This window comes from Conger conger, chromosome 9 (assembly GCF_963514075.1).
Source record: "Conger conger chromosome 9, fConCon1.1, whole genome shotgun sequence".
NCBI lineage: Eukaryota > Metazoa > Chordata > Actinopteri > Anguilliformes > Congridae > Conger > Conger conger.
Genome location: NC_083768.1, coordinates 50,202,629 through 50,218,053, shown reverse-complemented (window position 1 = coordinate 50,218,053; position 15,425 = coordinate 50,202,629). Strand labels below are relative to the sequence as shown.

Here is a 15,425-nt window from a genome sequence, read left to right as displayed (position 1 = left end):
TCCCAAGAGTGCCATATAGCGCTACCGTAAAACCCCAAGAGTTCCATATGGCACTCTCGACCTTATAACTTCTCAACTTATCAAAATGACTGCTATACTATTGTTTTGAGACCCTAATAAAACCCTTATACATTTTCTTAACTAAAGTGAAGAGCCCTTGGGATTTGGGTGTAGCCACTTCATATTGGGCTTGGGACTGAAAGGGAGTGAAGGCTGGTCTCTTCAAACACCAGCCAGGAAGACAGACCGTTGTGGTGGTGGGACTTAAAACGGCACGTTTGGGGTGAACCTCTGGCCTCTGCTCTCCTGCCTGTCTTGATGGTTTCTCTCTCTCCCTCTCCCTCTCCCTCTCCGACAGTCGGTCCTCCCCGACGAAGTCTTCGAGAATGGCGTCAGCGGTGCCCCCGAGTGCAAGCGTCTCTCCTTCAGCTCCAGCGACACTCCCCGGTCCAGCCCCGCCCCGTCCAACCCCGAGATCACGGTCACGCCTCCGGAGAGCGACCGGCACCCTCGCCTGGCGCCGGGGGCCGGGGGGGATGGGCGGCGGTCCGGGGAGGAGCAGGACCGGGAGCCGGACCGAGAGGCGGCGGACACGGCCAGCGAGGCGGAATCGGAGTGGGAGCGCAACGGCTCGCCCTCTCTGTGCTCCGAGCAGCTTTCGGCGGTGGCCCCCGAGGACGTGTTCCTGGACCACGGGGGGCCCGACGAGGCCTCGGAGGAGCTGAAACCCGTGGAGCTGGACACGGACGAGGGCTGCCTCACCAAGCAGCTGGTGAAGAGGCTGACGTCGGCCGACATGCTGCCCGAGGCGCCCCTCAGCTGGGGGGGCCCCGAGGTGGGCCGGGGGTCCCCTCTGGAGCCCGGCCTGGAGGAGGCCGTGCAGGGCCTGCTTCTTCGGCTGGAGAGCCTGGGGGAGGTGTGCCGCGAGTTGCAGGAGCTGGAGCAGGAAGTGATGCGCTTGGAGGACCTGCTGAAGGTGAGCCGCTTCCCGTAGAACATATTCTTCATGTGAAGATTTTACTTTCATTTGAGATTTACGTACATTTACATTGTGACATTTAACAAAGGGAATACTATGAGTTCATTCAGATTTAGAGAAATAGCAGTGCTGACGCTAACCCTCTGATTCACAACTGATTGTAATAGTCAACACATAATATCAGTCAACACATTATATTCTGAGTAAACTCTAGAGAGTGTTGTGTGTGAAAATCCCAGGAGATCAGCACCACATTTTCCCCCCCATTCTGATGGTTGATGTGACAATTAACTGAAGCTCCTGACCCGTATCTGCAACTCCCAGGCCTCATGTTTTAATTGGCCAGGTCTTGTGTTCCCCTCAGTGTCGGGCGCCCACCCACCGGAGCAGGTCGTCCAGTCTCAGTCTGACGGTTGAGAGCGCTTTAGAGAGCTTCGACTTCCTCAACACCTCGGACTTTGACGACGATGACACGGGCGAGGACGCCCTTCCGCGCCCCGTGTTCTTTGACATGGAGGCGGAGCGGATTGGGTGAGTACACGCAGCCCCTCCCTCTCCTGGCGGCCACTGTCCACTAATGTAACACTGCTTGCACCCCTGCTGCCCGGTGAGATGAGAGGTGTGTGAGTGTGTGTGTTCAGTCTGTGACTAACCCCGCTTGTCTCTCTCCCCCCTGTCTCTCCTTCTGTAGCTCTGTGCCCGTGTGCAGTGGGCTCAGGTTATGACTCAAGCCCTGTGTAGGTTTTTTCTGGACTGTGTGAGTGTGAGTTTGTGGGGGGGTGTTCTGTGCGGTGTGACTGCTGTAGCCATTTCTCAGGGCCTTTGCGTGGATATCCAACCTTCCCTCTTTATATGTCTCTCTCTTACTCTCTCCCTCCCTCTCTTTCTTTGCGTCACAGTTGTGGGAAGCATCATCATAGCGCAGTGGGTCTTGCATGACGCTTCTTCTTGCTTTGTGAATCATCTTTTAATTGGTCATCCATTTTAAATAAGGATAGATGTTATATATTAGCTGATACAAAAGCTGCATGTAATTCACTGTTTTCATGTACTGTACATTAACTAGGCTAAGCATATGTACACTTTCACTGAACAGGGTTTTATTCATTTTCCCAGGCTGTTCATCTGCACAATGCTCATAACATTGCAGTGTTTTAATAGAGATGAAGCGGTGCTCTACTGCCCCCTTGTGGTGACCGTGTGTTTTGTCCTGTTTCCTAACGGCGCAGGCCGGGGCAGCACCCTGAGGCCAGGGGCCACCTGAGTGAAGCCCTGACAGAGGACACCGGAGTGGGGAACAGCGTGGCCGGCAGCCCCCTGCCCCTCACCACCGGCAACGAGAGCCTGGACACTGCCATCATCATTCACCTGCAGTACTGCAGCCATCTCCTCCAGGTACAATACAGTATATTCACACACCATATATACAGTCAAGTCCATAAATATTGGGACATCGACACAATTCTCCTCTTTTTGGCTCTGTACACCACCACAATGGATTTGGAGCTTTAATTTGAGGGTATTTACATCCAAATCAGGTGAACGGTGTAGGAATTACAACAGTTTCTATATGTGACTCCCACTTTTTAAGGGACCAAAAGTAATGGGACAATTGGCTGCTCAGCTCTTCTATGGCCAGGTGTGTTATTCCCTCTATCTCATTTACAAGGAGCAGATAAAAGGTCTAGAGTTCATTTCAAGTGTGCTATTTGCATTTGGAATCTGTTGCTGTCAACTCTCAATATGAGATCCAAAGAGCTGTCACTATCAGTGAAGCAAGCCATCATTAGGCTGAAAAATCAAAACAAACCCATCAGAGAGATAGCAAAAACATTAGGTGTGGCCAAATCAACTGTTTGGAACATTATTAAAAAGAAAGAATGCACCAGTGAGCTCAGCAACACCAAAAGACCCAGAAGACCGCGGAAAACAACTGGTGGATGACAGAAGAATTCTTTCCCTGGTGAAGAAAAACCCCTTCACAACAGTTGGCCAGATCAATAACACTCTCCAGGAGGTAGGTGTATGTGTGTCAAAGTCAACAATCAAGAGAAGACTTCACCAGAGTGAATACAGAGGGTTCACCACAAGATGTAAACCATTGGTGAGCCTCAAAAACAGGAAGACCAGATTAGAGTTTGCCAAACAACATCTAAAAAAGCCTTTACAGTTCTGGAACAACATCCTATGGACAGATGAGATGAGATCAACTTGTACCAGAATGATGGGAAGAGAAGAGTATGGAGAAGGAAAGGAACTGCTCATGATCCAAAACATACCACCTTATCAGTGAAGCATGGTGGTGGTAGTGTCATGGCGTGGGCATGTATGGCTGCCAATGGAACTGGTTCCCTTGTATTTATTGATGATGTGACTGCTGACAAAAGCAGCAGGATGAATTCTGAAGTGTTTCGGGCCATAATATGTGCTCATATTCAGCCAAATGCTTCAGAACTCATTGGACGGCGCTTCACAGTGCAGATGGACAATGACCCGAAGCATACTGCGAAAGCAACCAAATAGTTTTTTAAGGCAAAGAAGTGGAATGTTATGCAATGGCCAAGTCAATCACCTGACCTGAATCCGATTGAACATGCATTTCACTTGCTGAAGACAAAACTGAAGGGAAAATGCCCCAAGAACAAGCAGGAACTGAAGACAGTTGCAGTAGAGGCCTGGCAGAGCATCACCAGGGATGAAACCCAGCGTCTGGTGATGTCTATGCGTTCCAGACTTCAGGCTGTAATTGACTGCAAAGGATTTGCAACCAAGTATTAAAAAGTGAAAGTTTGATTTATGATTGTTAGTTTGTCCCATTACTTTTGGTCCCTTAAAAAGTGGGAGGCACATATAGAAACTGTTGTAATTCCTACACCGTTCACCTGATTTGGATGTAAATACCCTCAAATTAAAGCTGAAAGTCTGCAGTTAAAGCACATCTTGTTCGTTTCATTTCAAATCCATTGTGGTGGTGTATAGAGCCAAAAAGATGAGAATTGTGTCGATGTCCCAATATTTATGGACCTGACTGTAGACACATACACCATGTGTACACACCATACATACATACACCATGTGTACACAACATATATACACACATACACCATGTGTACACACCATATATACACACACATACACCATGTGTACACACCATATATACATACACCATGTGTACACACCATATATACACACACATACACCATGTGTACACACCATATATGCACACACATACACCATGTGTACACACCATATATACACACACATACACCATGTGTACACCATGTGGCCTGTAGCGTAGTGGTTAAGGTAAATGACTGGGACACCAAGGTCGGTGGTTCTAATCCCGGTGTAGCCACAATAAGATCCGCACAGCCGTTGGGCCCTTAAGCAAGGCCCTTAACCCTGCATTGCTCCAGGGGAGGATTGTCTCCTGCTTAGTCTAATCAACTGTACGTCGCTCTGGATAAGAGCGTCTGCCAAATGCCTATAATGTAATGTAATGTAATGTAATGTGTACACACCATGTATGCATACATCTACACCATATGTCCACACCAGTGCCCTCCATAATGTTTGGGACAAAGGCCCATCATTGATTTATTTGCCTCTGTACAATTTGAGATTTGTAATGTAAATATGTGGTTAATGTGCACATTAACAGATTGTTTTTCTTGTTTCTCCTGACAAATTTTCCTTTTGAACTCAATGGAAAAAATATTCAGGAGAAACTTTTTGTTTTGTATCTATTGCATATCTGGCAGCAGCATAACCATATATACACACACATATACTGTACTCACCATATACACACTCATTAATAATTCACCGGTCCTAAAATGAGGTTTAAACTCGGTTTATAGATTGGTGAAACTTTTCATCTTGTCTATAAGCCCTGATGATCACTACTTGGTCTTTCAATAGTCTCTTAGCTCATTGACTGTGTGCGCTTGCAGCTCCTGTCCACCGGGGGAAGCCCTTCGCAACGCAAAGCCTGGCTGCACAAGATCTCCACTCAGACTCAGCTGCTGGAGGAGCTGGGAGAGATCAGCACAGAGCGCCTGGGAAGTGTAGTCTCGGCTGCTGATGGTGAGTTCCCCCGGAGAGCTGGAGAGAGGGCTGAAGCAGAAATGCTGAGTGTGTGTGTGACTCCTGTCCCTGACTGTGTGTGTGTGTGTGTGTGTGTGTGTGTGTGTTCGTGTGCGTGCGCATGTATGTGTGACTCCTGTCCCTGACTGTGTGTGTGTGTGTGTGTGTGTGTTCGTGTGCACGTATGTGTGACTCCTGTCCCTGACTCTGTGTTTGTGTGTGTGTGTTCGTGTGCGTGCGCATGTATGTGTGACTCCTGTCCCTGACTGTGTGTGTGTGTGTGTGTTTGCGTTCGTGTGCGTGTGCACGTATGTGTGACTCCTGTCCCTGACTCTGTGTTTGTGTGTGTGTGTGTGTGTGTGTGGGTGTGTGTGTTTGTGTCTCCTGTCCCTGACTGTGTGTGTGTGTGTGTCTGTGTGTGTGTGTGTGTGTCTCCTGTCCCTGACTGTGTGTGTGTGTGTGTGTGTGTGTGTGTCTCCGTGTCTCCTGTCCCTGACTCTATGTGTGCGTGTGTCTCTCTTCCCCTCAGTGGTCTCGGGCCTGGCGGAGAAGCCAGCGCTGCTGTCCCTGTGGTCGACCTGCAGTGGCTCCGGGAGCCTGTTCCACACCACGGCAGAGAGGGTGGTCAAGCACATGGACCGCAGCTTCAGCGCCGCCCTGCAGGCCAGCCGCACACACACCGCCGACTCAAGTACGACCTCCCTGACCTCTCCCTGAACCCCCCACCCCCACCCCCATCTAAAGCATATTATAACACTGAGAGACCCTCTTATACACTAAGTATTTACACAGTGGTGCAATCTCTGTTCTTCTGGCTCCAGCACATTGGATTTGAATTGAAACCATGATTATGAGGTGAAAGTGCAGACTGTCACCTTTTAATTTGAGGATATTCACAGCCATACCAGGTGATCCATATACATAGTCCCCCCATTTTAGTGGACCAAAAGTAATTGGACAGTTTGCTTCTCAGCTGTTTCTGATTAGTCAGGTATATCCAAATAATGGCCTTTGGAGTCTGTTCTTTGCTTTAGTCGGCACAAGGAGCACATCTGGGCTATTTTAGTACCCCTATTGGTCTGTCTCTGACTGTTTTTTGATATGTCTCATAATGGCTCCCTTAACTTTTACTTGCACAACTCTGGTCCTCATATTGACACACGGCATTAACTTGAAACTCCAAATACCTCAAAGCAATCAAAAGCCTAGAATCAAGACAAGATCCTGAAAGCTTTTTTTTTACACCTGCACAAAGGAAGCCATTGAATACACCTGACTCAGAAACTGCTGAAAAGCCACCGTCCAGTTACTTTTGGTCCCCTAATTGGGACTATGTTTAGAAAGGAATGTCATTCCTACCCAAGATAACCCTATCTGGATGTAAATACTCTCAAATTAATGGTGACAGTATGTACATTATCTACTGGGCCAAAAGAACAGAAATTGCACCACTGTCCCAATACTTATGGACTGCTCCGTATATGAGCTGATCCTGCACTACAAGAAAAACCACTCAATATCAACAAGTATTTCAGTCTTGTGTTAATCATATATTTAGATTAAATCTTATTTCTATTACTGCTGAAATAAGACAAAACAATTGCCAATGTGGTGAGACAGTCTGAATGAATAAATATATAAATAGATAAATCAAGATTTGGCAATGGGGTAAGGGGAATTTTCTAAATTGATTCTTAGTTGACAGTGTGTGTTAACATAAAGACAATCACGTGATTTAAAATAACCATTTATTTTTATTCCTTATTACTATTAGACCACTTTCTGAATTAAGCACTTACTAGGAGTCTTTCTCTGTCTCTCTCCCAGCAGACATACAGCCTTTGACCTTAATGTCTTTGTTCCTTCGCATTAACACAAGCAAACAGTAACTTCAAACAAGCTAATGGATTTTTTGCCGTGAGGTCACTCTACACTGACACTAATGCAGGGCATGTCTCCTAGACATGCTGTAGTTTATCCAGTGGGTGTCTTGGGGCTGTCTGTGCTGTAGCAGTCAGGCTGCTGTAGTAGGGTCATTCTTTGGCCGAGGGTTTTAAGGGAAGGATTCTACTGTTCCCCTCAAATATTGGATTTAAATTGTACCCATCAAAAGAGCCTACAAGTTTGTAAGAGGTGAATGTGTAAGACTTGAGGAGTAATTGCCTGTGATGAATAATAATGCACTGTGTGGGGGATTTGGGTGCGTATGTTCAGACGTGTTGATCCTGAGAGAGCTGTGCTCTGTGTCTCTGCAGTAATCCGCCGGTTGGTGAGCGAGATGATGGACAGGACCGAGCTGGGCTCCTCCCCCTGCGGCTCGCCCTCCGCTCTGTCCCAGGAGGTCCTGACGGTGTTCCAGTTCCACGGCTACGCCTCCGCACACGGCGTGACGGACATGTCAGGGCACCTCCTGCAGGAGGCGCGGGAAGGTACGACACAGGCCCATCACAGAGCTGATTATTATTATTATGATTATGATTATTATTATTATTATGATTATTATTATTATTACGATTATTATTATTATTACTATTATGATTATTATGATTATTATTATGATTATTATTATTATGATTATGATTATTATTATTATTATGTCCATAATCTTTCAGTTTTGGTGGATTTAGGAGGTCTGTGGTCACTAGTGGTCACAAGTTCATGGACCTCAAGGTGCTTGTTTCTTTTTCATTCAGCATGCAGGTTCCTGTGCATGTGTCCTCAAAAGAGAAATTTAAGAATGCAAATACATTGAATCGATATTGCTACAAAAATGGCATATTGACAAGGTATCAAACGTAATTTCTTTTATATGAAGAAATTACGGATTGACACTTTGAGGTCAAGAAAATATAGGTTATAAATGGAGTACACATTTATTAGGTAAATCTATACATTAGCTTGTTAATGCAATTATTTAATCAGCCAATCACGTGGCAGCAACTAAATGTATGAACGGTAGACACGGTCAAGAGGTTCAGCTGTTTTTCAGACCTAATGTCGGAATAGGAAAGAAATGTGATTTTAGTGACTTTGATCGTGGATTGATTATTGGTGCCAGACAAGGTGGTTTGAATATCTCATGGGATTTCCATGCACAACAGTTTGCAGAGAATGGTGTGGAAAAACAAAAAACATCCAGTGAGCACCAGTTCTATGGGACCAGTCTAATGCCTTGTTAATGAGAGAGGTCAGAAAAGGGCCAGACTGCTTGAAACTGACAGGAAGGTGATCGTAACTGAAATAACCACACATTACAACAGTGGTATGCAGAAGAGCATCTCTGAACACAACACGTCAAACCACTAAGTTAGGGGTCACCAACCCTGTTCCTGGAGATCTACCGTCCTGAAGGTTTTCACTTCAACCCTCATTTGGCACATGTAATTCTACTAATTAGCAGCTGAATGAGATCTGAAGCTGTTGAATGACGCGTGCTTTGTTAAGGTTGGAGTGAGAACCTATAGGGCGTAGATCTCCAGGAACAGGGTTGGTGACCACTGGTATTCATTGGATCGGGTACAGCAGCAGAAGACCAACAAGTGAAAATAAGTCTAATAAATACCTAATAAAGTGCTCCGTGAGTGTATATTTTTATTTTTACAGTGACTAGAATCCATTGGGTTGAGACTCCAACATGACCAAATGTAGTCTGGTCTAGATAAGTGAATATTTCACTTGACTTTGTGTCGTGATGCTGTGTCCTGTACAGCTGTATTCGTGGAGAGCCTATGTTCCGATGACCAGGATTGGGCCCTCAGGGAGCTGGCGGAGGTGACGGTGTCCAGTCTAAAGCCCCACCCGGAGGCACTGAGAGCTCTGGCCGCGCTCCTGACCGCCAACGCGCCTCAGCTCAGCAAGGCTGCGGCCTCCTTCCTCACCTCCGCCTCCACCCACCCCCCGTTCAGGTCGAAGGTAAGCCGAGCCCAATAGACCTGATTCTTCCCATGTTAGGTTTGCGGCTTACATTTTCCTTGATTGAGTCAAAGTAAACCGCGGATTAAGGGGTTGACTTGATCGCCACCTGGTGTCTGGGAGTAATTACTGCTTGTGGTTGTGCAGGCGGTGGAGTGCTACACTCAGGCCCTGTCGGAGGCAGGAGTGGAGGCCCAGAGGGGTGCCTGTGCCGCTCTCAGCTGCTTGCAGGTCAGTGTGTGGAGGTGGAGGTGGGACCAGGGGTGGGGACAGCTGAAAATGATTTTGTTATTTCTCAGCTTCATAATGTCATTGGCACAACTCTGGTCCTAATGTTGCCAAATGCCAACAGATTCCAAAAGCAATAAAAAGTCTACAATCAAGACTAGACACTGAAAGCTTTATTATACTTGCACAAAACATTTGATTTTTTTGACTAATCAGAAACGGCTGAGAAACCAACTGTCAAATTACTCTTAGTCCCATAAAATGGGTGGGGTATGTATAGAAAGGGATGTAATTCCTACAGGGATCACCCAATATGGACATAAATACCCTCAAATTAAAGGTGTCACTCTGCACTTCAACCTCACCCTTCATCTCAATTAAAATTCAATGTCCTGGAGTACAGAGCCAAAAGAACAGAAATTGTACCTCTGTCCAAATACTTATGGACCTCACAGTACTTTTTGGTTTTAGCAGTTTAGCGTTGTGACATCGGTCTCTCTCTTTCTCTCTCAGGCCTACGAAAGCATCGAGGCGGTGGTGTCACTGTGCGACTCGGCTGATGAGGAGCTCCGCCACGTCGCCATAGAAACCCTCCTCACCCTCGGTGAGTGACAGTGGAACAATAGCCGGATCGGAGTTTCGAACGGCGGTCCCGCGACGCCGCTCTCCTTCCTGCTCCGTCGCATTGTGGCTCTCGCCCGAGGATTCGCGGCTTTGAGCCGTGAGCCCGTGTCACTCAGGAGAACTCGGGTTCCGTGGAAGGAAGCGCCCATTGTGTTCTGGCGGGCGAGCAGCCATGTGAGGGTGTTTGATACTCTCTCTCCGGGCTGTTTCCCACGCTCCGGCTCTGACAGGTGCACACGTGAATAGCAGAGAGGTCGGCCAAATGCCTGAAGAAGAATGTGGTCTCATTTACCTGGAGGCTGTGCCCCCGGCGTCTTATTTAAGAGCAGCTTGTGAACTCTGTGGAAATGGAGGCCTTCTTGTCTCCTCTAGGGGCTGCTTTTCAAATGTGAGGGTGCTTGCTTTAAATTGTCAAATGGACTGTATTCTATTTAGTCAATTGGTAAATGTTAAATGGACTGCATTTATTTAGCGCTTTTATCCAAAGTGCTTTACAACTGATGCCTCTAATTCACCCGTTCACACACCAACGTTGAAAGGCTACCATTCAAGCTTGTCGGGAGCATTCGTTTAGAGTTAGTTGGGTAGACTGTGGTATGGGCAGATTTTGTGCAAGTTCCTGTATTGACACATTTCAAGATGATTGTGGCAACCACAGGGGTGGTAGTGTGAACGTGTGTGTTTGTTGCACACTATAGGTGCGCTTGTATGTGTATATGTGTGTTATGTATTCTATTGTATATATTGCATGTATGTATAGTCCTCTCCAAAGGTATTGGACACAAGGCTAATTCCTTCGTTTTTGCAATACACTGAATTTGGGGTTGAGATAAAAAAAAAATGAACGAGACAAGAGTTCAGAATTTCAGCATTTATTTCCTGGCCTTTACACCTAGATGTGTTAAACTACTTTTTAGGTGAGCAAAAGTATAAGTAAATGAAAGTAAATAACACTTAATATTTGGTAGCATATCCCTTGCTTGCAATAACTGCATCAAGCCTGCGACCCATTGACATCACCAAACTGTTGCATTCTTCTTTTGTGATGCTTTTCCAGGCTTTTACTGCTGCCTCTTTAAGTTGTTGTTTGTTTCGGGGGGGCTTTTCCCTTCAATCTCCTCTTCAGAAGGTGAAATGAATGCTCAATTGGGTTAAGGTCTGGTGATTGACTTGGCCAGTCTAAAACCTTCCACTTTTTCTCCCCGATGAAGTCCTTTGTTGTGTTGGCAGTGTGTTTTGGGTATTCATGCGCATTGGATTTGAAATGAAGCAATGAATAACGAGGTTAAAATACAGACTGATTTGAGGGCATTTACATCAATATTGGCTGATCTTTTCCTGTTCCCCCCCGAAAACAGTCCCTCCATTTTAGGAGACCAAAAGTAATTAAGACCGTTGGCTTCTCAACTGTTGTCAACATGAGACCCAGAGTTATGCCTATGACAGTCAAGGAAGCCAAACAATAAGCCAATCAACTGTTTGTAATAATAGTAGTAGGGCACCCTGTAGCGTAGTGGTTAAGGTACATGACTGGGACCCACAAGGTCGATGGTTCGATCCCCAGTGTAGCCACAATGAGATCCGCACAGCCTTTGGACTCTTGAGCAAGGCCATTAACCCTGCATTGCTCCAGGGGAGGATTGGCTCCTGCTTTGTCTAATAAACTGTACGTCGCTCTGGATAAGAGTGTCTGCCAAATGGCATTAATGTAATGTAGTTCCATACAAGGCTTTGCGTTCAGTGTGCTTAAAAAGGTGTCTGCTGCCATTCTTACAGGCGAGGAGGGGCGGCTGGCGTACGAGCAGCTGGACACGGTCCCCAGGGAGATGGTGCGATTGGGCACGCGCCGAGGGAACGCCGTCACCACTGCCTTTTGAGAAGGCCTGATCCAGGACCGCATGGACCCTCCTCCCCTCCCCCCCGCTATCCTGAGCCCTGAGCCCTGAACCCGGAGTCCTTGCGGAGGATAAGGCTGGATTGGCCCTGGGGGTCCCAGCAGGGGGTACTAGGACACACTCAAGGCTCCTTTCATTCAGACTGGGTGTTCATTCTGACCACTATTAAGCCATTTCTGTCTGCACAAAGCATTTTATTATTAATTATTACTATTATTATGGTTGTCCTAATTGTTGTTATTATTACTACATTTATCATATTGAGTATTAATAATTTGTTTCATTGGCTCATATTCTTGTATGTTATTTTTTTTTTTTTGGTGCTTTGAAAATTGCACTTCTGTCATCAGAGGCCTGTAAATACAGCACATTATACAGTGGTTTGTATGATGTGGGAAATTGTACTTGACTTTGTTCTGTTTTCTCTGGTACGTAACGTTCAGTTTCAGGGATTTTTGCAAACTCTTTTTATTCGCTTTTGTCAACATGTATTGTGAGTTTTCATGGCCTCTGCTTGTGGATACTCTGAGACTCATTGGTGGACTGGTGGACGTGTGGTTCAGGACATGCTGTGGTGTAGCTTTCTTGCTCTCCCAGAAGGCCGTGTGTGCTCGCCTGCTTTAAGACCGTAGTGAATACAGACCCTGGCCTTTTCCCAAACGGGTCCGTCACCTCCCTCCGCTCATGAGCACGGCTGGCACCCAGTGTGGCCCCAGCCGTCTGATCTGGGGTCAGCACGCTGTTAGAGAGGTCAGAGTAGACAGGGAAGTGGTTTGACATGCTGCCAGTTATTTACAGCTGCTCTTACCTGTTGCATGAAGGCTACCTAACAGTCTATCGCTGAAGGACTGACCTGGAGCCTGTCTGGAACCAGGGGCTTTTAGCACAGGGGTGGGAAAGAGACACGGGAGTCTGAAGTCAAAAGCTGTGTGATTAATTCAGCTAGTGTGCCTACTGTAACAGTACTGCTGAGATGTTTACCGTGACAAGTTTCTTTACTGTCATTTTTTTATGCTCAAGTATTTCGATACTTTAACCCTTTTTACAAAAAAAAAAGGAAAGAAAAAAACGCTTTGCGGTACACATGAAATTTGAGCTGCATACAAGCTTCGTATTTATATTAATGTCACATTGTTTTCCATAATTATACAGTTTATTATCAGGAACAAAATGACTGCAGTAGTTCTGCATTGATTTTGTCTGTATGCTTTAGACCATGTCATTTGTGTGAAATTGTGTTTAATCTTTCATCCCAAAATGAGACTTCAGAAAACTTAATACATTTAAGGACTTGACCAGCACCTTATTTATAAATTAACTCTATTGTTATGGGACTACAACATGCTGGTTTGTAGATTTTTTTTTTTTCTTGAATAGATTGGTACATTTCCATAGTTACGTTTGTTTTCATGAATTACTTTACCCAATATTTGTGGATATATTTCTGTCAACTACATAGGCAAAAGACCAAAGGGTGTCATCATGAAATCTCTAGGGCAGATCCTGAAATGTAATTAAATGAAATATGAATGAATTGATTCAACTGTAACAAAGTTGGTAACATTGTTGAAAAGGAAAATGAGATGAAACTACAATTTAGACATCAATATAACTTAAGACAAAAAGCCATAGTATTACCAGGAAAAATATAATTTAAAGCAGTATTTATGTTGTAACAAAACCATGTAGTTTTATATAAACCTCGAATAGAAATGTGTACAGTGTGTATGAGATGAAAGCTAACTTTAGGAATTTGTATGGCTTTTCATTGTGCGGCGAAGTTGAACAGATCTCTTGCTCTCATTAACAGTCGCACCTTTTTTCCTCTTTGTACTGTGAATTATATTTAATATGGAAATATTTTGGTTACTATTCTGTTTTCCTGTTGCTTCTTCTGAAGGTAACACTGTCTTTCTCAGAGATATCAAGAGGCCTGTTACAGATTTTATACCATATTTATTCCTAAGTCACACAAAGCATGAACCTAAATTCTTCTTAAATACAAAATTTCATTAAGTTTATTGACCCTTTAAACATCTCCAATATCAACATTTTTGCAACAACTGCATGAAGCATTAATGCTTTCCTGGCATTAATACATATAAATTGAAATCCAAGTCCCTAGGTACAATCTTGACTTTTTAAGTCCATCAGACTTGTGACATGGAGTAAATTTGGTAATTTATTATTGAAGTAAAGCTGATTTTTGCCGCACTGATTACGCGATAGTCTTTTTCTCCCTTGGGTTCATTATTCAGTATTCATTCAGTTCATTAAAAGTGGCAATAAAGTTTATTTTTTCATAATTCTGTGTAACGCTTGTCTTTTAATAACTTGCACGAGAGCATTTCTCGGCTTTGCCCGTTTTGGGGCTGATGCGTTTGAAGCTGCCACCTTTTCAGGCTAAAAACAGCACCTCTTCCCTGTTCGCCCTCCGTGGGAACCTCCAAAACAAGGTGAGAGAGATACACGAAACAAAGGCATTCCATTGTCAACCTGTTCTGAGGAAAATCGCGGGACAAACGGCAGCCCGCGACACAGGAATGTTAAGAGGCCGTGGGAACGCGTGTGACCTGTCTTAACTGATGTGACCTCCAGCTATCAGCATGTTGTCTTCTCTGACTTCCTTGCAGTTTGCATAGCGAGAGATTACTTATCAAGAGCAAGGTACATTGCTCACTGACAAGCCTGCCTCTTAGTGCCGGTTCCTGGTCGATGGCTCCGCGCTCCAGACCTTTTGAAGAGCGTGTTGTTCCTCGGCATGGTCACGTGAGTGGTCTGTACATTAGGTTTTGGGCAAAGCGCTTTATGAAGAGCAGGGGCAGCTCACAGCGATGGCCTCCTGTGGTTGTTAAATTCACCTGGCTTTCATGTGCTTTATGAAGAGCAGGGGTAGCTCATAGCGATGGCCTCCTGTGGTTGTTAAATTCACCTGGCTTCATGTGCCTCACACACTCATGGAAGGGGGATTGCCCATGTGGGTTTTCATTCAAGAAAACACTGATGGAATGTCTAACTTTAATTTTGTATTTGTTTTGACATGGACATTTGACATCCAAGTGAAGTTGAGTAAAAGGGCAAAAGAATGTACTGTTCTCCTGCTTGTACACATTATAGGCTGCTGAATACAGGTACGGTATAAGACTGGGTTTGCCAGCACTGGATTTCTGTTAGTGGATTTCTGCAGCCTGGCACCTCAAAGGGTGAGTGTTCTGCTCTCTGGGGTGTGGAATGACTTCATGTACAAGTACACTGACCTGACAGATTTGCCACAAGGTATTCAACACACCCCAAGTACATTGCTTACTCATCAGCCTACCAGTCTTTAGTAGAGCCAACCAGTGGTGGTCCCCAAGAACTTTCAGACCACTGAGGAGCAGTATCAGTCTGATTTAGCCAAGAACAATTTAAAGGAAGTTTTAGAACATTCAATGAAACCCCCAACCACTAATTTGGAGACCTCAAATATCATTTTGAAGCATGAACAATGACAACCCAAACTTTGAGGCAGATTGTATTGCGGAGCAAAACTTGCTTTCACAGACTAGGTCTAAGGTTTTTAGGCCCATCTATGTCAGGAGGCATCTAGCTTCTTCAAAACATTCTCCCAAGAATCCAAATATAGAATGGCTACACACACAACCACAGGTACCCTCAGAACACTACTTGGAACAGGCTGCCACAAGGATGACAACGTCATA

General features: G+C 45.2%; 1 protein-coding gene across 3 annotated transcripts in view; it reads left to right on the top strand.

Moving 5' to 3' along the window:
- Positions 1 to 14,030, top strand: part of ripor2 (RHO family interacting cell polarization regulator 2) — a 46,876-nt gene extending 32,846 nt beyond the window's left edge. For all 3 annotated transcript variants that reach the window (XM_061256277.1, XM_061256280.1, XM_061256279.1), the window contains exons 13-22: positions 359 to 976; positions 1,344 to 1,510; positions 2,209 to 2,374; positions 4,933 to 5,065; positions 5,595 to 5,756; positions 7,321 to 7,494; positions 8,775 to 8,977; positions 9,125 to 9,208; positions 9,719 to 9,809; positions 11,606 to 14,030. In XM_061256277.1, the coding sequence (XP_061112261.1) occupies positions 359 to 976; positions 1,344 to 1,510; positions 2,209 to 2,374; positions 4,933 to 5,065; positions 5,595 to 5,756; positions 7,321 to 7,494; positions 8,775 to 8,977; positions 9,125 to 9,208; positions 9,719 to 9,809; positions 11,606 to 11,706 (1,899 nt within the window). In that variant the 3' untranslated portion in view covers positions 11,707 to 14,030. The remainder of the gene's footprint in view (positions 1 to 358; positions 977 to 1,343; positions 1,511 to 2,208; positions 2,375 to 4,932; positions 5,066 to 5,594; positions 5,757 to 7,320; positions 7,495 to 8,774; positions 8,978 to 9,124; positions 9,209 to 9,718; positions 9,810 to 11,605) is intronic.
- Positions 14,031 to 15,425: the final 1,395 nt, after the last annotated feature.